Source organism: Rhinatrema bivittatum, chromosome 1 (genome assembly GCF_901001135.1).
Source record: "Rhinatrema bivittatum chromosome 1, aRhiBiv1.1, whole genome shotgun sequence".
Lineage (NCBI taxonomy): Eukaryota > Metazoa > Chordata > Amphibia > Gymnophiona > Rhinatrematidae > Rhinatrema > Rhinatrema bivittatum.
Genome location: NC_042615.1, coordinates 349,061,153 through 349,086,446, shown reverse-complemented (window position 1 = coordinate 349,086,446; position 25,294 = coordinate 349,061,153). Strand labels below are relative to the sequence as shown.

At 44.7% G+C, this 25,294-nt stretch overlaps 1 protein-coding gene across 2 annotated transcripts in view; it reads right to left on the bottom strand.

Moving 5' to 3' along the window:
• COQ2 (coenzyme Q2, polyprenyltransferase) overlaps positions 1 to 25,294 on the bottom strand; it is a 105,710-nt gene that overhangs the window by 56,257 nt on the left and 24,159 nt on the right. The window contains exons 2-3 of one of the 2 annotated variants that reach the window (XM_029599565.1): positions 23,761 to 24,114; positions 11,012 to 11,178 (exon numbers count right to left, since the gene is read on the bottom strand). In XM_029599565.1, coding sequence (XP_029455425.1) covers positions 11,012 to 11,178; positions 23,761 to 24,103 — 510 coding nt within the window. In that variant the 5' untranslated portion in view covers positions 24,104 to 24,114. The remainder of the gene's footprint in view (positions 1 to 11,011; positions 11,179 to 23,760; positions 24,115 to 25,294) is intronic. The other variant, XM_029599572.1, reaches the window with a different exon arrangement.

Genomic DNA, 25,294 nt, shown 5'->3' with positions numbered 1-25,294 from the left:
TTGATTATGTTGGACCTCACAGCCAGTTTTGACACGGTTGTCCAAGCAATACTGACACACTGCCTACTTCATCTGAGCATATCTGGTCAAGTTCTGAGTTGGTTGCAGTCATATTTTTACAGTAGAAAGCAACAGGTTTGGAGCAAAGGCAAATGTTCTAATCTGTATGACATGTTTTGGGGAATTCCTCAGGAGTCAGCCCTATCTGTCTTGCTGTTTAACATCTATTTGGCCCCTATATGTGAGCTGTTGGCTGACCTCTATGAGGGCTTCCGAATATATGCTGACGACATTCAGTTTTATTTTCTATTAGAAAAATCCTGGCTTGAGACTTATAATAACATTTCAAAGTGCATGGTAGCAATTACATCTTGACTAATTGAGTATAGACTTGCTTTAAATTTAACAAAAACTGAAATTATGTGCATTAAACACTGCGAGTCAATCTCAATCCCAGCCCACATTGCCATTACTGGAAACGAAGTAAAAATAGTCCCCCAGGCTAATGTCTTGGAGTTTATCGATTCTAAATTATTTATCCATCAGATTAAGGCTGTAATTAGAGCCAGTTTTTAATAAATGGAGAAATTACTACTTACCTGATAATTTCCTTTTCTTTAGTACAGACAGGTGAATCCAGAACAAATGGGTTATGCACCTCTACCAGCAACTGGAGAAGGAGCAAAGCTGACATCATGGCATATATTGCCCTGCAGTGACATCAGCACTCCATATTCTCTGCAAAAGCCAACTGCGGGCAAGCTCACAAAAACTTGATTATTAACAGACAACCACTCAGCTAACAGGAAACCAATGAGCTCAGACAAGGAGTGCAATAACACAAATCTAGGGAGTGGATTGACACTTACTAGTACACTCTGGAACACACAGCCATGCAGGAGGACTATAACACACCCATTCGGCAACCAAGGGCGGGAAGGTGGATTCACTGTCTGTACTAAAGAAAAGTAAATTATCAGGTAAGTAGTAATTTCTCCTTTCTTTACGTTCACACAGGTGAATCCAGAACCAATGGGATGTACCAAAGCTACTTTGAAACAGGGTGGGAAGCTGCCCATAGTCGTCATAACCGCACATGCAAAGGCTGCGTCCTCCCAGGCCTACACATCCAGGCAATAATGCCCGGAAAAGGTATGTAAAGAGGATCATGTCATAGCTCGGCAAATTTTGATCGGAGATAACAATCTAACCTCCGCCCGCCTGTGACACTGCCTGAGCCCTAACCTAACTAGGCAATGGCAGCTCAGCATTCATATATGTGGCCGTGACTACCTCCTTAATCTAGCGGCCTATTGTAGCCCACAATGCCAGCTCGCCCTGTTTACTTCCACCATGGAGAATAAACAGGTGATCCATCTTTCTAAGAGGTTTAGAAACCTCCAAATACCTCAAGATATGCTTCTTGACATCCAAGAGCTGTACAGGCGATATTCCTCCACAACTCTTTCCCTGTCCAGAGACGGCAGGAAAATAGACTGATTCAAGTGAAAATCCAAGACCACTTTTGGCAAAAAGGAAGGAACTGTATGGCCCTGGAGTCACTTATAGAAACAGCTCCTGGCAAGACAAGGCTTGCAGTTTGGATACTCGACGCGCAGAACAAATTGCCACAAGAAACACCGTTTTCAAGACCAGCAACCTCAAGGAAAGGTTACACATTGGTCAAAAGTATGGTCTGCTAAAAAATCCAAAAATAGAGTAAGATTCCACAAGGCCACCAGTAACCGCAAAGGAGGACAAAGATGCTTCACACCTTTCGAGAAACGGGTCGCATCTAGATGAGCCAACAAGGTCCACCATTCACCTGACCTCGGAAACAGACAAGAGCCGCCACCTGTAACTTGAATGAATTAAGGGCCAACCCTTTACTCAATCCATCCTGCAAAAATTCCAAAATCAGCGGGATCTTAACCGAACGAGGAAGAACCCCTCAGTCTTCACACCAAGCCTCAAACACTCACCAAACCTGCACATAGGCCAAGGAAGTGGAGAACTTTCTCACTCTTAACAAGGTGGCAATTATTTATTTATTTAAAGTCTCTTCTATACCGATAGCCGTTCGCACATCGTATCGGTTCACAAAAAACACAAACTTTTGGGCGGGGCCCTTACAAGTAACCGAATAATACAATTAACAGGGAGGGTGGATAATATTGAAATGGCAAAGCAAACTCAATATATAAATACAACAACTATAACATAAATAACAATGTACAAGAATCAGTGGTCATAAAGCATTCTTAGTCAAAAATCGGGGGATGATTCACAGAGGAATTTTTATGTAGGGGGGGTGACGTGGGGTAGGCTTGCTGGAAAAGCCAGGTTTTCAGTTTTTTTTTTAATTTGGGAGTGGAGGTCTCCATGCGTATATCGTGAGGCAAGGGAGTTCCATATGGTGGGGCCGGCGAGTGAAAAAGCTCTGCTTAAAGTGGAGGAGAGTTTGAATGATTTGATGGGTTGGGCACGTAAGGTTCCTTGGAGGGCTGGGCGGGTGGGTCTACTGGAGGTGTGGGGGAGGAGGGGGGGTTGATCCAATTAAGGTTTGAGTTTAACAGACTTTTATGGATGAGGGAGAGTGCTTTATAAAGTATTCGTGAGTGTATTGGGAGCCAATGTAGATCGATAAGTGTGGGAGTGATATGGTCTCTTTTTTTAGAATTTGACAGTATACGAGCAGCGGCGTTTTGTAAAAGTTGTAACGGCTTGGTGTGTGTTGCAGGGATGCCAAGGAGGAGTGCGTTACAGTAGTCTATTTTAGACAGAATAATAGACTGAAGTACTGTACGGAAATCAGAGAAGTGTAGCAGGGGTCTGAGTTTTTTTTATCGTTTGTAGCTTAAAATAGCATTCCTTTATGATAGATTTAATGAAAGGTTTAAAAGTAAGATGATTATCAATGAGGACACCTAAATTGCGAATGTGCGCGGGGAAAGTGGTCGATGAGTATGCAAGTGGGATGGCTGGAAGCGGCTGCTTATTAGAGATGATTAATAGCTCAGTCTTGTTGGGATTTAGAGCCAGGTGCATGTCAGTGAGGAGTTGGTTGATGGCGGAAAGGCAGGATTCCCAGTTTTGTAGAGCAGTTTGGAGGGAGTCAGAAAAGGGGAATATGATTTGCACATCGTCAGCATAAATGAAATGCTTGATGTGAAGGTTGGTGAGAAGAGTGGTAAGGGGAAGCATGTATATATTAAAGAGGGTAGAGGAGAGGGAAGAGCCTTGGGGCACACCTTGGGGGAGACTGATGGGGTCAGATTCGTTGTTGTCCACTAAGATGGTAAAAAAGCGATTTTGGAGATACGATTGTATCCAGGCGAGAGCATTACCAGTGATCCCAATACTCCTGAGGATGTTGAGGAGGACAGCGTGATTGACTGTGTCGAACGCAGCGGAGATGTCAAGCATGGCAATCAGATAAGAGGATCCTGAGTCGGTTCCTCTGATGAGTGTGTCGTACAGGGAGAGCAGTAAAGTTTCAGTACTTAAATGCTTCCTGAAACCATGTTGGGTGGGCGGGAGAATATTGTTTTGCTCAAGGTGATCAGAAAGGCGAGAGTTAACTAGTTTTTCAAGGACTTTAGCTAGGAGGGGTAGGTTGGAAACAGGTCTGTAATTAGACAATGTGGCGGGATCCAGATTGGGTTTTTTGAGTAGCGGTTTCACTACTGCTTGTTTGAGAAAATTAGGGACTGTGCCATGCTCTAGGGAGCAGTTAAGAATATTCGATGGTGGTTTGGCGATCACTTTGGGTATAGATAGTAGGAGTTTGGAAGGGATAGTTTCAGAGGGATGTGATGAGGGTTTCATTTTTTTTAGGATGTTCTCTACTTCCAGGGAGGAGGAGGAGTCAAAAGAGGAGAGGGAAACTGAAGAGCTGAAAATAGGAAGATTAATATTGAAATTATTGTGAGAGAAGTGTGCTGTGATGGAGGAGACCTTATTTTTAAAGAAATGTGCTAACTCATTGCAACGATTTTTAGAGGAATTTGCTGGTTGTTGTGTGTGAGAGGGAGAGGTCAGGTCAGCAACCATGGAAAAGAGGGCCTTGGGGTTATGTTGAAGACCATGTATTTTTCTGGCGTAGTATTCACGTTTAGTTTGGAGGATGGAATTTCTATATTCGTGCATGCGTTGGTAATAGATTGTTTTGGTTGCGGGGGATTGGTGTTTGCGCCAAGACCTTTCAGCCGCTCTGAGCTGAGTTTTAAGATTTCTGAGGTCAGGTGTGTACCAGGGTTTTCTATTTCTACGGTTCGGGTTGACGATTTTCGTTATTAGAGGGCAATGTTTATTTGCAATGTTAAGGGTGAGATTGGCCCAGGTGGAGAAGGCGTTATCTGGGGTCGAGAGGTCAATTTGATTGTCTAAGTCCGAGCATGCTTGAGTAATGGTATCTACAGTACAAGTTTTGCGATATTTGAAAGATATGGGCTGACGGGGCAAGGTAGGGGAAATTTGTGGAAGAGTAAGTTTAGTCTGAATCAGGGAGTGATCAGACCAGGGTACTGGGATGCATGAGGGGGGATTGCTTATGTTGATGGGGGAGTTGATAAAAATCAGATCTAGGGTGTGGCCAGCTTTGTGTGTGGGAGAGTTCACAATTTGTTGGAAACCCATAGCTTCGAGGGAGGAAATGAATGCTTCGCATGCCGGGGATTGCGGGGAAGTATCCACATGTAAGTTAAAGTCTCCTAGGATAATCGTGGGTACATCGGGGGATAGGGAATTTGCAAAGAATTCAATAAGGGGGGATGAATCTTTCTCTAGAAGACCTGGGGGGTGTAAATGAGACACAGTTGGAGTGACTTAGATTTGAAAAAGCCAATTTCGTACTGGTTTGGGATATCACATTTCTGGGACAGAAGTTGTAGGTCCTTTTTTACAGCCAGGAGTAAGCTGCCTCCTCTCTTCTTTTTCTGTGGGATTGAGAACACATCGTAGTTGTCTAAGGGTAGTTGGTTGATGAGGGGAGTGTCGTGTTGTTTAAACCAGGTTTCAGTAACAGCGCATATCTCTGGTTTAGAATCAGTAAGAATGTCATGTAAGAGATGAGTTTTCTTCTTGAGTGATTGTGCGTTGAACAAAATAATAGAGATGAATGAGAGACTGATGGCTTGCGTGCGTGTAAGGATGTGTATTGGAATAAGCCTTCTTTTGTTGTGAGTGGTCTTGTGATGTGTGGTCTGATGTGAGAAAGAAAGGAGAATATTTGAGTGGTGTCCAGACTGATAGGATAAGGAGCAGTCGCCGATAAACGGAGGCATTGTTGGACTGTAATGTTATGCCGGTAGTGAGCTGGGCGATTATAAAATTATGTGGGAAATGCCCACGGTATGTTGAACAGTGCTAACAGGATAGTGAACAATGCTGAATAGATAATGCACATTACAGACTAGATAATGTATAAAGCAGATTATACAGTGATGACAGCAGATTATACAGTGATGACTAGATAATGTATAAAGCAGATTATACAGTGATGACAGAAAGTATCACATTTCAGGGTGTCTAGAGAACAGAGCAGGTTAAAGAGCAGCTGTCTGAGCTACAAAAACAGTGTGTCTAGCAAGAGACAAGAGACGGGGTCTCTCTTAAGGGGGTTCTAGGGTAGGCGCATTAATGTGTTAACCTAACTCACAGATAGGGAGCAAATGTAGGGATGGTTCCGAGGATTAGGCAGCATACCTATTAAGCAACTGAACGGGAGACAAATCAAGGGGGGATCACTCAGTTCTCAGATTACCATTAGGTACTGGCTGGTCTTAAAGACTTTCCCAGCAGTGCTGTTTAGCCGGGCTTTGCTTGGGCTGGTCGTACGGGGTACTATGCAGTCCTTTCTGGAATGTGCGTAATAAAGTAGGTTGCAACTTACTGCCTTGTTCCGTTGTGGGACTGAAGTCCGCGTGGATATGTCCACGTATGAGGGGAAGAACGACGAAGACCTTCTGGGCTGTCTGTCGGGGCTGCTCGAAGGGGCGCTCAAAGGGGCAGGCTCCTTTGTCGCGCTCCTTCGGCGCGTGACGCCTAGCTTGCTTTGAGTTTTGTAGATTGACTGTCGCCTTAGTCGCTCTTCTGTAACGTCATCGGCCGTGCGACTCGACTCGTGGCGACTCGATGCGGCAAGGGGAGGCCGGCTGGAGGTAAGTAAGTCGGGTATTGAGAGCATAGTTAAAGCCTCGTGGCCGGTGCGGTGCCATTGGTGGTAGGGCGAGAAGTTAAGGCCTTACCCCGATGGGTCCTGCGCCGGCTGCGCGGCCCTTCTCCCAGCGCCTACAGGATCACACAGTAGAACATCCATGCTTCAGCAACCAAGCCCTCTCAAGAACAAGCCCTCTCGAACCATACCCTAAGACAAAAACTGAGTCGGATCTTCATGAAGAACAGGCATCTGCCATAGCATATCCCTGTGCACCAGAAACTAGAGGGAAGAATCCACTAGGTGCCTTCACAAATTCGCATATCACGATCTCCTGGGCCAATCTGCCAGCAGAAGCACCACCCCCCTGTGATTCTCCATCTTCCGAATCATTCTGCCCAACATGGGCCACTGGGGAAAAATATACAGCAGCTTGCCCTCTGGCCACTCCAGCACAAGGCATCAATGCCAAGGATTTTGGGTCTCTCCTGCGACTGAAGAAGCAAGGAACCTTTGCATTGCGAGAAGTCACCAGCAGGTCCAGAAAAGGAATGCTCCAGCGATCCACTATTAGCTGAAACACCTCATTTGACAATTCCCATTCTCCTGGATCCAGACTGTCAGCTGAGAAAATTGGCTCTTATATTGACTTTTACTGCAATGTGCAAAGCTGAGATCTCCTGAAGATGCACTTCCACCCATTCCATAAGTTGGGCTATTTCCTGCAACACTTGCTGGCTCTCGATTCCTCCCTGCCAATTGATGTATGCCACTGTCGTTGCATTGTCTGACATTATCCGGACTGCTCGTTCCTGCAATCGGTCGCTAAACTACAAGCATGCCAACCGGACCACATGTGCTTCCAGATGATTGATGTTTCAGAGAGACTCTTCTGCACTCCAACACCCTTGTGCTCTCAGCTCCTGACAGTGAGTTCTACAACCCTGGAGGCTCGCATCTGTCATGAATACTAGCCAGTCTGGTGATCTTAGGGAAACCCTTTTCTTAGATAATCCGCTTTTAATAATCACTGCAGTTGAGTGCAGACCTCCATCAGCAAGTGAAGCCAAAACAAATAGTCCTGAGACTGTGGGCACCAACAAGACAGCAGGGAGCACTGAAGAGGAAGCACATGTGCCCTCACCCACGGCAATTCTTCCAGGGTTGCCGCCATCAATCCGAGCCCCTGTAAAGAGTACCACACTGTTGGGCGTATTGTGTTCGTCAGACGTACCTGCGCCATCAGCTTCTGAATAAGGCCTTTCAGCACTAACACCCTACCCTGTTTTGTGTTGAACTGAACACCGAGATAATCTAGCTACTGAGATGGCTGAAGATTGCTCTTGGCCAGGTTCACAACCCAATCCAGCTCCTACAACAAGATCACCTTGTGCATGACGTGGAGGTTCTCTTCCAGACTCTTGGCCCGAATCAGCCAGTCGTCCAGATACAGGTGTACCAGGATACCATTGTTTCTCAACTCCGCTGTCACCATCACCATAACCTTGGAAAACGTTCTGGGCACGGTGGCCAAACCAAAAAGTAGCGCTCGAAACTGATGTCGACACCCCAAAACCGCGAAACGCAGAAATTGTTGATGCCCTTGCTGGATAGGAATATGCAGATATGGCTTGGACAAATCCTCCCACTATACTGCAATTATCATTGAGCGCAAGGCTTCCATGCGAAAACAAGTCACACGCAAATGACAGATGACCCCTTTGAGATCCAGGATGGGACAAAAAGAGCCCTCCTTCTTGGGCACATTGAAATAATTGGAATATTGACCCGTATTTTCTTGAGATGTGGGCACTGGAACCACAGCCCCCAGGTTGAGGAGTCTTGACAATGTACACTTCACTGCCTCTCTCTTCTGCGTAAAGTTGCAGGGAATCACCATGAACACGTCCCGAGGAACATTGGAAAACTCCAGCACATAGCCATCTCTTATCACCTCCAGAACTCACTGGTCTGACGTGTTCTTGACCCACCTCCAATAAAAAAAGAGAGAGGCGACCTATCTCCTGTTCCTGGGGCTGGGTTGGCACACCTTCTTTGGGAGACCCAGGGTGTTCCACCTCCTGAGCCTGCATCCCATCTGGGCTGCCTGAGACAAAAGGTCTGAGACCTACGCAAAGGTCGAGTCCTATGAAAAGACACTCCTCTATAGGGTCAAAAATATCTGAATCCCCTAGTACTACCTCTCGTGCTGAAGAAGCTTGGCGCCTGTTTCTTATCCTCTGGTAATCGAGGAACCTGGGACTCACCCCACTTATTGCCCATTTTCTCCAGCTCACTTCCAAACAAGAGCAAGCCTTTAAAGGGCAATTTCATAAGATTAGACTTCAAGGTTTTATCGGCTGACCAATTTCTCGGCCACAGCTGACGCCTAGTTGCTATTTCCAAAGCCACCTCTCTGGCTGAATTGCGGACCAAACTGCAGTCCGCATCTGCCAAAAAGGCGCCTGCTAGTTCCATCACTGCCTTGGAATTCACACCAGATTCATTGACTTCCTGAGAAAGAAGCTATCTGCAAATTAATTGCCATTGCTTCAAAAGCGTGTTTAAGGTAGCCCTAATTCTCCTATCCTTGCATCCTTCAAGTCACTTCCCCTTCTACGGGGATAGTCGACCGCTTGGTAACAGCACACACAAGCACATCCACCTTCGGAAAGTGCAATTGCTCTTTCGCAGCTGGATCCAGGTGGTACAGTCCTTCCAAAACTCATCCCCCTTTAAAATTAGCTTCCAGGGCACCCCATTCAAGATCAATCAATTCTTGGATGGCCTTAATATGGAAGAAACAAAAGGCTTTATGCAAAGAAATCAAAATGGGATCTTTCTTTGGCTTAGACAAGGATTCAACCCCCAGAATTCCCATCATCTTCAATATCTGGGAAATCAGAGCTGGTTAACTCATCTCTATGAAAGAAATGCAACATAGTTCTATATGGCTCCAAACCTGGAAGAATTTCCCCATCTTCCAGGGAGGAAGGATCAGCTTTCATCATCCGTGCCATATGGGTCCCTTTCAGGAAGGCCTGCAGCAGATTTAGGCTTTCTCAGATGCTTATCCACAGCACCAGGCATGCAGGAATCTGCAGCCTGCGATCCTGACTTCTCAAGATTGGCCGGGACTGGGGACTGCACCTGAAGAAAGGATTGCAATCCTCGAAAAAAATTCTACCCAAGAAAAGGCAGAAGGATCCATACCCAAACCAGGGGGCATGGGACCTGCACCCACTGAACTAACTCCCCCGCTGACAAATCAGTTAGGGGAATCCCAAAATCAGACAATATTTCTGGCAGCTTTTTCTCCATTGCCGTAACAGGCTGGGAAGAACCGAGCTTAACAAAATCAGATGGAGGCAAGTCTCCCTGAGCCTCCAAACAGCGCTGACACAAATTAGAGGGAATGCTAGGTTGGGATGCCCGAATATGACAAGCAACACACAGAGCAAGTGCACACAAATAAGTGTGTGCGCGCACATAACTGGGCACCCTGTAGGCGCTCCTATGTACCTAACTAGGTGCACAAACTGGACGCACAATTTGGATGCATAGCCAAGCACACAGCCAAACCACCCATGTTCCCTAAGTTCCCTTGGAGGCGGGAACAACCGTTCGATTGGCACGCCGAGCATGGGGACCAGGTGGGGGAGGGGGGGAAAAGAGGAATCCCTACTTTTTTTTTTTTAAATTACCCCTTTACCTGAGCTCAGCCCGTCCTGGCTGAGTACAAGATTGGTCTCTGACTGCGGGGGGAGAGGGTAAGGACCTTCATCGCTGCGCTCGGCCTCCTGCATCTGCCTGCCTTTCAGCTGGTTGTTTTTTGTTTTTACAGCTAAATCCACGCTGGCTAAAAAACCAGCCACTGGATCAAGGCACTCCAAAGAAATCACCTCAGGAATTCTCAACTGAGGGAGTGACCATAAGGAATCACTACAGGAAAGTCGGGAAAATAATTCTTCTGTTCTCCTTTGGAAAATTCTTTTTTTTTTTTTTTAAGCAATCCCCAGTAGGGAGATGGTCATCCACCATCTGCTGGAGACAGAGAATAGTGGTGGGCTGATGTCACTGCAGGGGTATAATACCATGATGTCAGTTTTGCTCCATCTCCATCTGCTGGTAGAGGTACATAACGCACTGGTTCTTGATTCACCTGTATGAATGCTAAGAAATGTGCCTTTTATGTCCACTAAAAAATCAATTAGAGCCATATGCTTTTTGAACAATTCTGCGGGTAATGATAACCCCACTTCTGGATTATTGTAATGTGCTGTATTGGCACTACCATCTGCAACTCAGTATTGATGCAGCTCCTTCAGAATGCTGCTGCTTGCCTTATATCAGGTCTGTTGATGCAACAGCATATTATGCCAGTATTGTCAGATCTTCACTGGCTTCCTGTACAGTGGAGGACCAGATTTAAGACTGCCTTGCTGGAACACAAAAATTGCTTGCCTGACCATCAATTCCCTGTATTCATGTTTTATTGAGCTCCTCTCAGAAAGCCTTGTTGGAGGTTCTATCTGTACGCAAAACATATTTGTCCGAGACTCGGCAATGGCCCTTTTCAGTGGCTACTCCTGATTTGTGGAACGATCTTCTTGTCGAAATGCACTCCTTGTACTATACCAAAACTTTTAAGTAGTATTTAAAGACCGTATTCTTTGAGCAAGCTTGCTGTTAGAATGGAAGATTGTTTTTGTGATCTCTTTTAATGTCTACCATAAATATATTTTGTCTTAACTGCTGTATCACATTTCAATGTTTTCGATTTTATGCTATTTGTAAGCCACCTAGCGCTGCTGCATAAACCAACCAACTACAAGCATAACCAGGAGCTCTTACCTTTCTGTCAAAGTCTCGATCCCACATGTCATTGATGGTACAACCTGCTCCCCGCATCAGAACTGCCCCTGTTCCAAAGAGTGCCAGCATGGGCAGGTCTGGCAGACTGCCTCCGTCTGCTGCCAAGCTGATGCTCCAGGTGCAGGGCAAGTATAATAGCCATGTCCCTGCAATAAAAGCAAAAGGGAACCAGATGACTTCCCACATCAATAAAAAACTGGGAAATACAGCATCTGTAGCAAGTACAAGTTCAGAAAAACAATTACATGTTACACCACCAAGAGACAGCCAAGAGCAGGTACCCTGCAAGTCCTCGTGCATATATTTGCACATTAGGAATCTTTTTTTCTTTACTCACATACTTCCCTACCTGGGGGAATTACTGATACCCAGGCTCCTGTATCTGCCCCAAGTCACCTGTTCTCCTGAGAAGAAAATACAAAACTCCTGTAAGAGCAAATGTATGACAACAACTCTAGTGTTAAGGAGAAATCAGAGGCAGTTGGCAAAGCCCAGATCACCATCTATGAAGAAAAGAGAGGTGATCCAGCCAGTGAACCCCATACTGCCAGCAGGAATGGAGCACCAAAGCAGCTGTCAGACCCTATCCTACCAGGGGAGCCCACACAAGGCAATGAGGGAGCGCAACAGGACACTGTGAGTATATGTGAGATACAGAAGATCAAGACAGCGGAGAAAGGAAGGCCAAAGGTAGAATGAGGAAGAGAAAGAGTGGAGAGGTGGACAGTATCTTCCCCCTGCTACACCAGTTGATGAAAACATTTAGAAAACTGAGTTTTACATTTAGCACCTACAAGTCTGGGGATCATGCCCATACTGGCACCACAAATGGGCCTAAATATATATAGCCAAAGCTATTAAAATGTTCACTTTGGCTAAGCCAGGATTGGCCTTTTCTTGGCTATGGAACAACTGAAAGCTGGGAGATTTCAGTCTGCTGGATTTAGACAGAGACTGGCTATATACATCTTCTTACTATGTTGGTTTGTATTTCGGAATTGCACTTTTACATCCGATACAACCACTATGTGTTACATGCCAAGACTAATAAATTGCCAAAAACATGTACATTCCAGTATGTTTGTTAATCCTTTGCAGATGGTCTGGAAATCTGTTACAAATATGTTTAGATGCAGCTTTATAATAAACTCCCTTTTACTTGTTATGTAAAATCTGGATTTTCTTCCTGTAACCCAGGTTGGGGGATTTTTTGCCTAAGCTCAGAAGGGGTTGATCCAAGTGGCATAGCTGATGGAGGATGATACTCTATTTACTTTTCTGGAGCTCAAGGAAGCTTACGGCTTAGATGATAAGGGGTTTCCCCCCGATCTTCAACTGAGGCATTATGACCAAGGAATCTGTAGGAAGGGTTTTGCCCAAATGGAGGCCCTTTTTAAGATAAAGGAACTGGAATGAATGTCAGTTTCCCAGTTGCGGAAGTCACTGGCAGCATGAATCCCAACCTTTCTTATGATATCTTTGTATGAAAGTGGGAAACGGCCTCAAAGGATAACATCTGAGCAACTATGTCTTACTTTTGTCAGGGCTCCCACTTTGACAGACAATATGGTAATGAGGAAGGTTCAATATAAGGTCTTATACAGAGCCTATTTTTTTCAGAAAAGAGCTTTTTAAGGCAAAATCGATCATATCGAGTAACTGAGTAACATGTGTACCACACAGGAGAACACTAGTGCATTCCTTTTGGTTTTGTCTAGTGGTAAAGCTCTACTGGGGGAAAATCTCAGGTTTCTTAAGTGATCTTTTGGGATAATTGCTGCCCAGAATACAAGCAAAATTGTTTGATGACTGCTCGGGGTTACACATTAGGCGAAAGAGGACAACAATGTTAGTTTAAAAAGCACTTTTCTAGTAGGAAAGTGAAATATCGTGATGATGTGGCAAGTTCCAGACAGTGGCGGAATATGTTGTACAACATGATATATAGATATATATATAGAGAGAGAGAGAGAAAGAGAGAGAGAGATTAGCCTGTGCAACCTCTTTTCAGTGCAGGCAAAGTTCTCAGGCTATATGAGATCCATATCTGCAGAGGCTGCCAACTAGGAATTATGAGATACGATACAACTAGGAAAATGATTCTTAATAAAAACTTTTACATTGCTTTTTTGACCCAAAGAGAAAGAATTATTATGATGATTATTAGGGAGTTCATCACTTATGCAAGGGATAGGAGAGATGATGGGAGAAGGGTGAGGTGTTGGATTGGGGGATGAGGAGTCTGTTTGGGTTGATTTGTATCCAGCATTTAAGTTATGTTGTTTCCTGGGGTACACAAGAAACAAACGTATGCAAAGCCAATTGTTTGTACCATTTTTTAAAAAAAAAAAACCTTTTCATAAAATGTTCATTTCTCAGAGGCCTGTGCCATGTGAGACCCTCCCAAATATGAAAATCTGGGGATATTTTCAATTTTTTTCTCTAAATGCCCAGAGATTCCAGGGAAATCAATTTAAAAATACTGTTGAGCAGCAGCGCTGTTGTGCAGAAGATCCAGGTTCAATTTCCGGGCCTGGCTTCTGCTAGCTGGGGCTGCTGTGGTAAAGTTACTCATGGTTCCCTAGGGGGAGGGAATCTCAGTTGCTCAAGGGAAACTTCAGGTGGCCAAATAGAGTCCCAGTGAACAGAGTTCCTGAGCTATGGTTTGTGAGCACAAGTCAAGGACCATCATTGTAATGGCTGTGCTCGGTAGGGTTTATAGTACTACTTATTATTTCTATAGCGCTACTTGACATAGGTGGCACACTACAAACACACAAAAAATGAGAGAGAAAACTCCAGGTAGTTTCAAATGAAGGCTCATAATGCCACAGTCCAGTACAGGTTGGTTCCAACTGAGCTGGAATCCCAGAAGAGGAGGCAGAAAATGACAGGTCAATAAAAATACAAAACCAAATGTAGATCCCTCAGTGTCGAGCCTCTCCAAATCAGAGTATCAAGACTATGCCTGATCTTGCTATTTCTCTCTGCTTCTCGAGTTACCAGAGGAAAACTTCTTGGTGGTTGTGGCAGGTTTTTTATTTCTGAGGTAAACTGCTTCTTGTGTTTGGCTGGATACGTTCCACGAGGCATCATCTGCTCCTGGACATGAGTCAAACTATTTTGGCCTGTTTTCATATTGTATTTTGTACTCAGGTATGTTGGGATTTGCAGCTCCTGGTTGTGCTGTCATGGAGTCAATCTGGGCCCATGGGAAGCTTGGCTGAGGCCTATGAGCAGGTGTCTTCACAGGGTATACTTATAAATCCATGTAGATTTCCCAAAGAGACTCAGTTCTCAGAAGTCCTGAGAAATCCTCATTTTGCAATTGACAAGACAGCAATTAGGCCAGAGGGATTTAGGCTGCACTTACAGGAGCGCACAGTTAACCCGCATTTGGACGCGCGTTTTCGACGCGTCAGCTTTACCCCTTATTCAGTAAGAGGTAATAGTGCATCAAAAACGAGCGTCCAACCCCCCCCCCCCCCCCCCCCCCCCGAGACTAATAGCGCCCGCAACATGTAAATGCATGTTGATGGCCCTATTAGTCATTCCCGCACGATACAGAAAATAAAATGTGCCGCCACGTTGAGGTCCCAAGACATAGCAGGAGGCCTTAGGAAAGGCTTCAACTGAAGCATGCCCCTCATGAACCATACAACTATAGGGTGTACAGAGATGGGCATACCATCTACACCTTGGTGATATGTGCCATTTGCACTCAGATCAACTAACGGAGTTGGTTTTCAAGCCAGACTCAGATAGGTGTAGAAAGTAATTAAGCAGTTTTTGTGTGGATCAGGAGAACGGATCTAGGGCCTTCTGCTCCCACCACACGGAAAACCTCCTCCACTTCAATCCATAGGACTTTCAAGTGGAAGGCTTTTTAGAAGCCACCAGGTCCCGAGACACATCTTCTAAAAGATCAAGTGGCAACAGAATCAACCTCTCAACATCCAGGCTATGAGCAACAAGATTGGAATGCCGCAGCCTGCCCTGAGCTTTCATGATGAAATCTGGGGAAGTCCCCAGACTGATTGGTTTCCGGATGGACAACTCCTACAGGATTGCAAATCAGACCTGTTTTGGCTAATGAGGGGCTATGAGGATCATAGAGCCCCTACCCTCACAAAGTCTTTGCTACTAAGGGAATCAGAGGATACACATACAGAAGACCCTTGCCGCAATGACGGGCAAAGGCGTCCGAGGCTGGTTTGCCATCTGTCCTGTATAGGGAGCAGAACCGAGGCACCTTCCTGTTGCAGGGGGATGCGAACTGATCCAGATCTGGGTTCCTCAAGAGGTGGAATATCCGATTTGCCTTCCCCTGGTCCAGGGACCTCTCGTGGACTCTAAAGATTTGACTCAACCTGTCTGCTTCCACATTCTCCGTCCCAGCCAGGTGCATGGCCCTGAGCACCATCCCATGGGACAGGGACCACGACCACATCTGGACCACTTTCTGACACAGGAGGTACAACCTTGTGTCTCCCTGCTTGTTGACATACCACATGGCTACCTGGTTGTTGGTCTGGATCACAACAACTTTGATGGACAGCCGATCTCTGAAAGCCCAAAGGGCTACCGGATCGCCCGAAGCTCCAGAAATTTAACAAGCCCGTTCCTGAGCAGACCATAGACCCTGGGTGCTGAGCCCATTATATGAGCTCCCCACTTTAGGGCAGATGCATCTGTCCTTAGGACAATTTGAGTGGGGGGACTCTGAAATGAGATCCCCTCTTCCATATTGGAAAGTACCTGCCACCAGGACAATGAGTCCCTGAGAGACAGGGTAACATGGATGCAATCCTGGAGGCTCTGAGTGGCCTGGTGCCACTGTGAACTCAGAACCATCGGGCTCCTTGCATGTGTAAACATGCCAGGCGAGTAACATGGACAGTGGTGGCCATATGGCCCAACAGCCTTAACGTGCCATGCTGATAACTGCTGGCTCTGTTGAATCTTTGCTGCCATGGTCGCCACGGCAACAGCCCTCTGGCAGGGCAGAAAGGCCTTGGCCTGAGCCGTGTCTAGCAGGGCTCCTATGAAGTCCAATTGAGGTGACAGGCTGAGATGGGATTTTGGGTAGTTCAGAATGAATCCTAGTGACTCCAACACCTGAATTGTCAAGCAAGGGACCTGATGGCCCCTGCTCGAGACTTGCTCTCGACAGCCAATCGTCCAGATAAGGGAAGACATGCACTCCCAGTCTACGGAGGTGCACCACCACCATGGCCAGTTATTTTGTGAAGACCCGAGAGGCGGACGCCAGCCCGAATGGCAACACCTGGTACTGGAAGGGCTGTGTTCCCACCACAAATTGGACACACTTCCTTTGACGGGGAAAATCTCGATGTGAGTGCATGCGTCTTTTAGGTCGAGGGAGCAAAGCCAGTCCCCTTTTTGCAAAAAGGGAATCAAGGTGCCCAGGGAAACCATCTTGACCTTTTCTCTTTTTAGAAACTTGCTCAAGGCTCTTAGATCTAGGGTGGGACAGCGTCCACCTGTTGTCTTTGAAATCAGGACCTACCATGAGTAGAATTCTTATCCTCTTTGCCTTGGTGGTACGGGCTCGACCACTCTGGCCTTTAAGAGGGAGGAGAGCTCCACTTGTAGTACCAGAGGATGTGGTTAGTGCAGTTAGTGTAGCTGGGTTCAAAAAAGGTTTGGATAAGTTCTTGGAGGAGAAGTCCATTAATGGCTATTAATCAATTTTACTTAGGGAATAGCCACTGCTATTAATTGCATCAGTTCATCAACCAACCTCTTCCCTTCAATAATAATTCTGTAACATATACCAATGCAAGGGACACTTGTGTTCTGGTATTGCTTATGTACGGTGGCTCTTATTCAAGGACAACCAATTTTGTGGGTGTCCTTCTTTGTAGCCCCGTCTATTAATCTTTATTATCCAAAATTCAATGCAAATTTTTGTGTTTTTCTATTTTTTGAACCGTTTTCTTGTTATCTAAAAAGATCCCCTTATCTCCCCATTTTATGAGGCGACCCGCTACTTGTTTGTCAATACTTATCAGGGCATCCGTCTCAATTTCTTCTCACGGGAATTGCGTCTGCCTGCCCGACATGGGCCATGTTTCGGCACTCTTGTGCCTGCTTCTAAAATACTTACTTTCGTGTTGACCATGTTTCTAGAAACATGTTTCTAGAAACATGGTCAACACGAAAGTAAGTATTTTAGAACGTGTAAACGGTATATGAAAAAGTCTGCTGTAATAGACTGAAGATGAGAATTAACTGTGTTATTTTCATAGCCGGAGAACTAACAGTTATCGAGTACCTGGTTAGGACACAGCACAAGCACAAGCACAAGCCCCTGAAGCAGGCACAAGAGTGCCGAAACATGGCCCATGTCGGGCAGGCAGACGCGATTCCCGTGAGAAGAAATTGAGACGGATGCCCTGATAAGTATTGACAAACAAGTAGTGGGTCGCCTCATAAAATGGGGAGATAAGGGGATCTTTTTAGATAACAAGAAAACGGTTCAAAAAAAGGGCAGGCAGACGTGATTCCCGTGAGAAGAAATTGAGACGGATGCCCTGATAAGTATTGACAAACAAGTAGCGGGTCGCCTCATAAAATGGGGAGATAAGGGGATCTTTTTAGATAACAAGAAAACGGTTCAAAAAATAGAAAAACACAAAAATTTGCATTGAATTTTGGATAATAAAGATTAATAGACGGGGCTACAAAGAAGGACACCCACAAAATTGGTTGTCCTTGAATAAGAGCCACCGTACATAAGCAATACCAGAACACAAGTGTCCCTTGCATTGGTATATGTTACAGAATTAATTGCATCAGTAGCATGGGATCTTCTTAGTGTTTGGGTAATTGCCAGGTTCTTGTGGCCTGGTTTTGGCCTCTGTTGGAAACAGGATGCTGGGCTTGATGGACCCTTGGTCTGACCCAGCATGGCAATTTCTTATGTTCTTATGTACCTTCTGAAGTGCTACCAGTCCCCAGTGTGGGCACGGAGAGCAATTTGGCGGGACACCCAATAGATTTAATTGTGGTTACACTTGCCCACTGGTTCGCGAAGAACCGCAGTCTGCCCCGACCAGAGAGTCCATCACCCCAGATACAGGCAACTGGCTTATGTTCCCTGCAGCCCAGTCAAAACACCATTCCTGGAGTTGACTGAGGAGTCAGCTGGGCTTGGAAGCTCTCTGCTGCCTAGGATGGCCACAGGAACCCTGAGGGTGTTGACGGGATCGAGGATGCAGAGTGTAGTACTTCCTTTGGCAAAAAAGAGACTTCCTGGGCCCTGGTCTCGACGGCCTCTTGGATAAGGAGGACGGGTCCGGAGTACTAGCGGAGTGTTGTTGGAGGCTTTCATGGTGGTCCTAAAGCTGGGCCACAGCATGCCTCACCCTATCTCTGAAGAGATTCTCTCCAGTGAATGGCACGTCAGTGAGTCTTTCCTGTACCTCTAGTTGAAGATCCAAAGCCCGCAGCCATGCCATTCTGCGGGAAATGATTCCCGCTGCAGAGACATGACTGATTTCCTGCTGTGGAGGCAGCTGCTCAGCCATCTCCTGCACCTGCTTTCAGATGTCCTGCAAGTACTGGCTCATGGAGAGCTGGCAAGCATCGATGCGAACAATAAGCAGGATGCTTTGGAACATCTTCCTCCCAAGAGCGTCCATCTCTCTGTGGTCCTTCCCCAGGGGCACAGAGGAATGGGTCCAAGAACAGTTGGCTCTCTTGAGAGTAGATTCGACCACCACTGACTGGCGAGGCAGCTGAATCCGGCAGCCATCTGGACGAGGTAGACCCCGTCCACCTTCTTGTTAACGGGAGGCACTATGAGGTATCCTCAGCAGCAACTCCTTAAGTATCTCGTGTGCTGGGACTACCATGAGTTCCTTAAGAGGCTCCAAGAATTGGAGGATCTCAAGCATTTTCTGCCTGGCAACCTCCTCTGTCAAAAGCTGAAAAGGGATTTATTTAAAAACTTTTCTATACCGTCGCTAAGTTATATACCATCGCAACGGTTTACAAATAGGCACATAGACTAAGGTATGTAAATGTAGGATATCGTACATTCTAACAGGTGCCAATAAAGTTCGGTTACAATTTCATAAATAAAATCATTATTTGAGTAATGTTGGTCAAGTCCAGGTATATTATTGAGTTACTATCTCTTTGAGATATTACTTCTTAAATGTAGGATTGAGTAAATTCATTCTCATCTGCATTACCCTGTACTTTCATTCTCTACCCTCCACACTCTTTAGTGAATGCTTTTTTTTAAAGAGCCATGTTTTTAAATTTTTCTTAAAAGATTTGAGATTATTCTGTGATCTGAGTTCAGAGGGCATCGTGTTCCATAGTATGGGCCCAGCCAATGATAAAGCCCTTTCTCTCACTTGGGTTAATTTTGTTGACTTTATTGAAGGGATTGTTAGTAGTGCTTTGTTTGCTGAGCGGAGGTTTTTTTGTGGAACGTGGACTCGTAAGGCTGTGTTTAGCCAGTCTGCTTCTTTATCATATATTAGTTTGTGTATGGTGCATAAGGCCTTGTATTTTATCCTGTATTCGATGGGTAACCAATGTAAGTCTGCTAGAGTTTCGGTTATATGGTCCCTCCTCTTTTTTCCCGTCAGTATTCTGGCTGCAGTATTTTGAAGTTTCTGGAGTGGTCTTATCGATGTGCTTGGGAGTCCTAGTAAGAGTGCATTGCAGAAGTCAGTGCTAGAAAAGATAAGTGTTTGCAATACTGTTCTGAAGTGGGCAGGTGTGAGTAATTGTTTCAATCTTCTGAGGACCATAAGTTTTGCGTAGCCTTCTCTTACTTTTATAGATATGTGTTGCTTCAGGTTGATTTCTGGGTCCATTATTACTCCCAGATTCCTTACTTTTTCGGCTAGCTCAATTTTTTGGTTATTTCTTAGAGTTATTGGTGTTTGAATGATTTCAGTATGTTTTCTCTCAAAGTGAAGGAATTCAGTTTTGTCAATGTTGATAACCAGTTCCATTTGGTTTAGTAGTTGTTTAATTATGTCTAGGTACATGTTAGCTAGACTTAATGTTTTCTCAATTGTGTCGTCTATTGGTAGAATTAATTGAATGTCGTCTGCATAAATGTAATGTATTATCCCTAGGCCTGCCAGCAGATGACATAAGGGTAGCATATATATGTTAAAGAGGGTAGTAGACAGCGCTGAACCCTGAGGTACTCCTGTTTCAAGTTTAAATTTTTCTGATAATGTGTTTTTTATCTGGACTTGAAAGAACCTGTTGTTTAGGTAGGATCTGAACCAGTTTATTGTTTTGTCACATAATCCAATTTCTTCAAGTCTTTTTAGTAGTATTTTGTGGGTTACTGTATCAAAGGCTGCAGATAAGTCGAGCATTATAAGGATGTAATCTTTACTGTTATCAAAACCTCTAAGTATGTTGTCTGTTAGTGAGAGAAGTAATGTCTCAGTGCTGTAGTGTTTTCGGAAGCCGTGTTGTGAAGGGTACAGTATGTTATTCTTGTCTAGGTGTTCAGCTAGCTGTTTCTGTACTGTTTTCTCTATTAATTTAGCTAGTAATGGGAGGTTTGAGACTGGGCGGTAGTTAATGAGGGTTAGTGGGTCACTGTTTTTCTTTTTGATGATTGGTTTAATGATTGCCCCTTTTAGTGTATCTGGCATTAATCCTTCAGTTAGGGATAGGTTTATGATATTAGTTAGTGTTGGGGTTACTACATTGGTAATCTTTTTTTATCTCAGTTGTTGGTATTGTATCGATTTTGTGTGGAGCAGGGTTTATATTTTTTATCATTGATTCAACTTCTTGTTCTGATATTTCTATAAATGAGGACCATATGTTAACATCTCTTTTTTGCATTACAATTGCTTGTTTGCTGTTTTTTGGGAATTTGTTTCTTAGGTTTAATATTTTGTCACTAAAAAATTTATTGCATTTTGATTCAGGAAGACTTTGAGGTGATTCTTGTTTGTCATTTGTGAGATTTGTTACTATGGAGAATAAGGTTCTTGGGTTAATGGCAAACTTCTCTATTTTATTGGAATAGTATTCTTTTTTAGTATTAAGGATCAGTTGTTTGTAGAAAGCTAGATGTTTCCTGAATTTGGTTAGGTTTTCAGTTGTTTTGTGTTTTCTCCAGTTTTTTTCAAATTTTCTGAGCTTTCTTTTTGCATCTTTTATTTTTGCATTATGCCAGTAGTTATTTTGTTTTGTTTCTTTGATAGTTATTGTTTTGATGGGGTTTATTTCATCGGCTATTTTTTTGGTTGAGTCTAACCAGAGTTCCGTAGCTGAGTTACAATCATTAAGTGTTATGTCCACCTTGTCCTGTGGCGGAGCATGCGGAGGAGGTTCCACTCCGAGCTCAGAAAGCACAGCTGGAATGAGGGGCTCCAATTTCTCTCTCTGGAACAGAAGGAGGACCACCTTAGGATCATCTCCATACAAGGTGGACCATTTCCTCTGGTCATCATCCAATCTCCCCCCAGCAGGTGGGGTGGGGGGGAGGAGAGACTCCTGCATCTGCAGGAGCACTGCCTGGGACCCCCAGAGAGGCTGAGCCTCCCGAAGCCACATCTCCTTTTAACTTCATGATCTGCAGAGACAAAGCACATCCGTGTACTTGGCTATCTTGGGGGACGGCCCCTGCGCAGGTCTCTTTGGCAAAGCACCACCTTGCAGAGACCGGGAAGCCAAAAATGCTTTATGCATAAGGAGGACAAAATCCAAAGAAAAGGAATCAGAATCAACATCCTGTCCTCCTGGAACAGCAGGATCCTCATGTAAAGAATTCTGGTCCTGATCTAAAGTATCCTCAGAACTGGCAGAGACCGGTGATAGTGCTGGAGGAAGCTCCCCCTCCCCCATATCCCTTGCCTGAGCTGCAGCAAAGGTTATGGCTGCCGTGCCTGCACTGAGGGAGAAAGGATCAGCCTGAAGCTCCCGCGGAGCAGATAGTTTTTGAGCCCCTCAAGGCTTGGCTGATGCTGCAGACCGTGAAAAAGAACTGCCTTCCCCACCAGGTAGGCAGCGGGAACAAATACCAGCCCTAGAAAGCCGTGCGGACAATTTTCCACATGCCACACACAAAGATGGCCGCAGCATCGTGGGGGGGGGACGGGGGGGGGGACGGCCCAAAAAATCGTGAAAAACGCAGCGAATTTTGTTAAAAACTCAGTGATTCTGATGGGGAGGGAACCTGGATCGCAGCAGACCAAAAAAGAAAAAAAATTTCCAAAAATTTCAAATTTTTTTTTTTTTTTAAATGCTCAGAAACACCACGGGTTAAAGAGAGGGACTGGACCACCAGTAATCTCTTCCCCAGGTACTTACCTGCCTGGAGCCCCATGGGGTTAACAACCCCAGCTCCAATAACCTGCTACCAGAGAGGATGACCCACAGGATCTAACAACCCTCTGGGAGGATTGGGAAAACTTCCCTCTGCAGAACTTCTTCCTGCTTTTTTTCTTAAACTTGCTTGATTCACAACTCATAGCTAGTTCACTCTTGTTTAAAATTTAAGAGATAGCCTACACCCCAGAAACAGGGCAAGACTGCAGGGTTTGTACCACCTCCATCTGCTGGAGACAGAGAAATACTGAAGGGATGCAGGAGACACACTAGGTTAAGTGAGGGTGCCTTTCAAGTTTTTCTCTGTCTCCACCTGCTGGGAAGGGAGGCATAACCCATGGTCTGGACTGATCCGGGTACGTACAGGGAACGCCCTTGCTTTTGTAACGTACTTTGTACCTGCTTTTTTGTGCAGGCAACCAAGGGAGTAAAAAGCATGCATACATGTGAAAATGTCATGCACATATGCTGTTTCCCTCCCTGGCCTAAGCGTACTTCTGGCAACTCCTCCTCTGGCATGAACCTTTAGCTGGGCAGATGAGAGTCATTTTTAGATTTGCTGTTCTACCTGGGTAAATCACTATTTCCCTTGTTATTTGGCTTTGAAATTTCCCTCTAAGTCGCTCAGGGCATCTTGGATTACTTTATTACTCCAAGTACTGACATTGCAGCAATGTTACAGAGGATGAAGCTAGTGGTATCTGCAGCTAAGCAGGTTTGCACCCTGCTTATAACTGAACCAGGAATGCTGTATGTAAGAAATAACTGCCTGTGCTTTTAGGTGTTTTTCCAGTTTTGTGTTTACTGTTTTCTTGCCTTGAAAAAAAGCAGATATCGAGCCGCTCAGATTCACCTTCCTGTGGATGAGTCTATTTCTTTTCAGCTGTCTGCAAGCAAAGATTAGTAGGGAGTTTCTCACCCTGCAGCACTGCCTTTTATTTTTGGGGCTCCTTTTTCTGTTTAATAATTGGTCCAATAAATTCCTGTTAATATTTTCAAGAACTTTTATTGCTAAACTTTGCATTGCATGCTTTTCTGCCTCTACTTTTCTGGAGGCACACCTCCATGTGGGCATGAGATAGATTGGCATACATTGGAGACTTTGTGTATGCAAATCTATCTCATGCATATTCATTATGGGTATCCCGAAAAACCGACTAGCTAAGTGTGCCTCCAGGAGAGGTCTGGGAAACACTGTTCTATTTCAGATTTCTTTTTTTTTTTTGAGGACCCACTAACACCCCATGCGACCGATCCAACATCTGCTTGCCCTTTTTACTTAAAAGAATTTTGGACTGGCTAGGAAAGAGGCGGCTACTTAAGTTCAGACTACAAAAGTAAAATACTGCTGCCGAGCTCTTATTTATAAAACCACCAACCAATAGGTTTATCAAGTCTCATGAGTCGAAGGTAAGGTTGCATGGATTTGGGCGTAGATTTCACAATTTCAGCTGCCGACAGGCTGAAAGGCCTTTTGCTTCTTGCTATGTAGTTCTGATGAGGGCCTTGCAGGAGGTTCCTTTTCCAGCTCCTCTGGGGTTTGTTTACGTCACAAGAGGTGATCACAGTTTCTATCCTACTTGACAGGAATAGCTTTGTCCTATAATCACTTCTTTGGGATCCATTATAGAAACCTCCATGAAAGCAGCAGATGCACGATTCCCTGTAGAGTCTCAAACTGGAAAGCCGTGGCAGGAGAGCTCCAGGGACTCTCACATGCATGGTCTTGTTTTCTAGATAGATAAAAAAAACAAACAACCACCATGACAGAACACAGAGCTAGAGACAGGCCATTTCCATGCTGATTATTTTTCTGTGATGTTTGAAAAATACAATTTTCCATGTATTTCTTAACAACTGCCTGCAGGATCCAAGAAGGACTTTGCCCAGAGGTCGCCAGTCACCACTAGAGGAAGACTTTTATCAAACACTTCTCTCCTGCCGCACCTCAGAGCTGAAGTGTTGCACTACAGCGGAGGGTTTCCCCTCTCCAGTCGTTCAGTCTCTTAAACTAAATATGGTGAAGCACTGGGTCAAATGTTAGGCGGATTAGAATTCAATGTTTTGGTATGGTAATGCCCCCACCTCTAATCCACTGCTCCTCTATGCTTTATGCTCCTCACTCCCAGTCTGAAACCTTCCTCTGTATCCCCTGCGCCAGGAAGCTAACTTCACATTTCTGTTCCTTCTTCCTCTTAGCTCCCCAACTGAGCTGCGGGATGCATCAACATTTGTCTTTCCATGTCTACTGCCTGGCTTCCTTCATCCCCCTCAAAGGTAATGAGCTTACATCTTCCTCACTGTTAAATCTGTTGGTCTATATATATGGTGCAATCAGCCTCTACATCATTTTCATCTTCCTCACTGGCTCACGTCTGTCCAATTATATTTTTTAAAGACATGCGAGTCAGACCACTGTATAAAGAAGTGAAATCGGTTAAAATTAAAATAAAATTCATGTTCCATATACTTTATGTCTTTAGGTAGTGAAAATGAAAGCTGCTTGATTTTCAACTTTTGTTTGAGAAACTGAACTGCCTCTCTACATCACTTTCTGTTAACTTTCTTGTACAACATTCATCATTTTAATTCCTGACACAGTTTGTATCTATCAGCCTTCCCAAACAACACAACATTTGTCGGACAAACTTGAGAACTAGAAATGCCTCGCACAGGATTTCCTCCCTATAAAGCCATTAATGTTTTAAAATATAAATGAGAAATTACTACTTACCTGATAATTTCCTTTTCTTTTGGATAGACAGATAAATCCAGAACCAATGAGTTATGCACCTCTACCAGCAGATGGAGATGGAGCAAAGCTGACTTCATAGTATATATATATATATATATATATATATATATATATATATATATATATATATATATATATACCCCTGCAGTGACATCAGC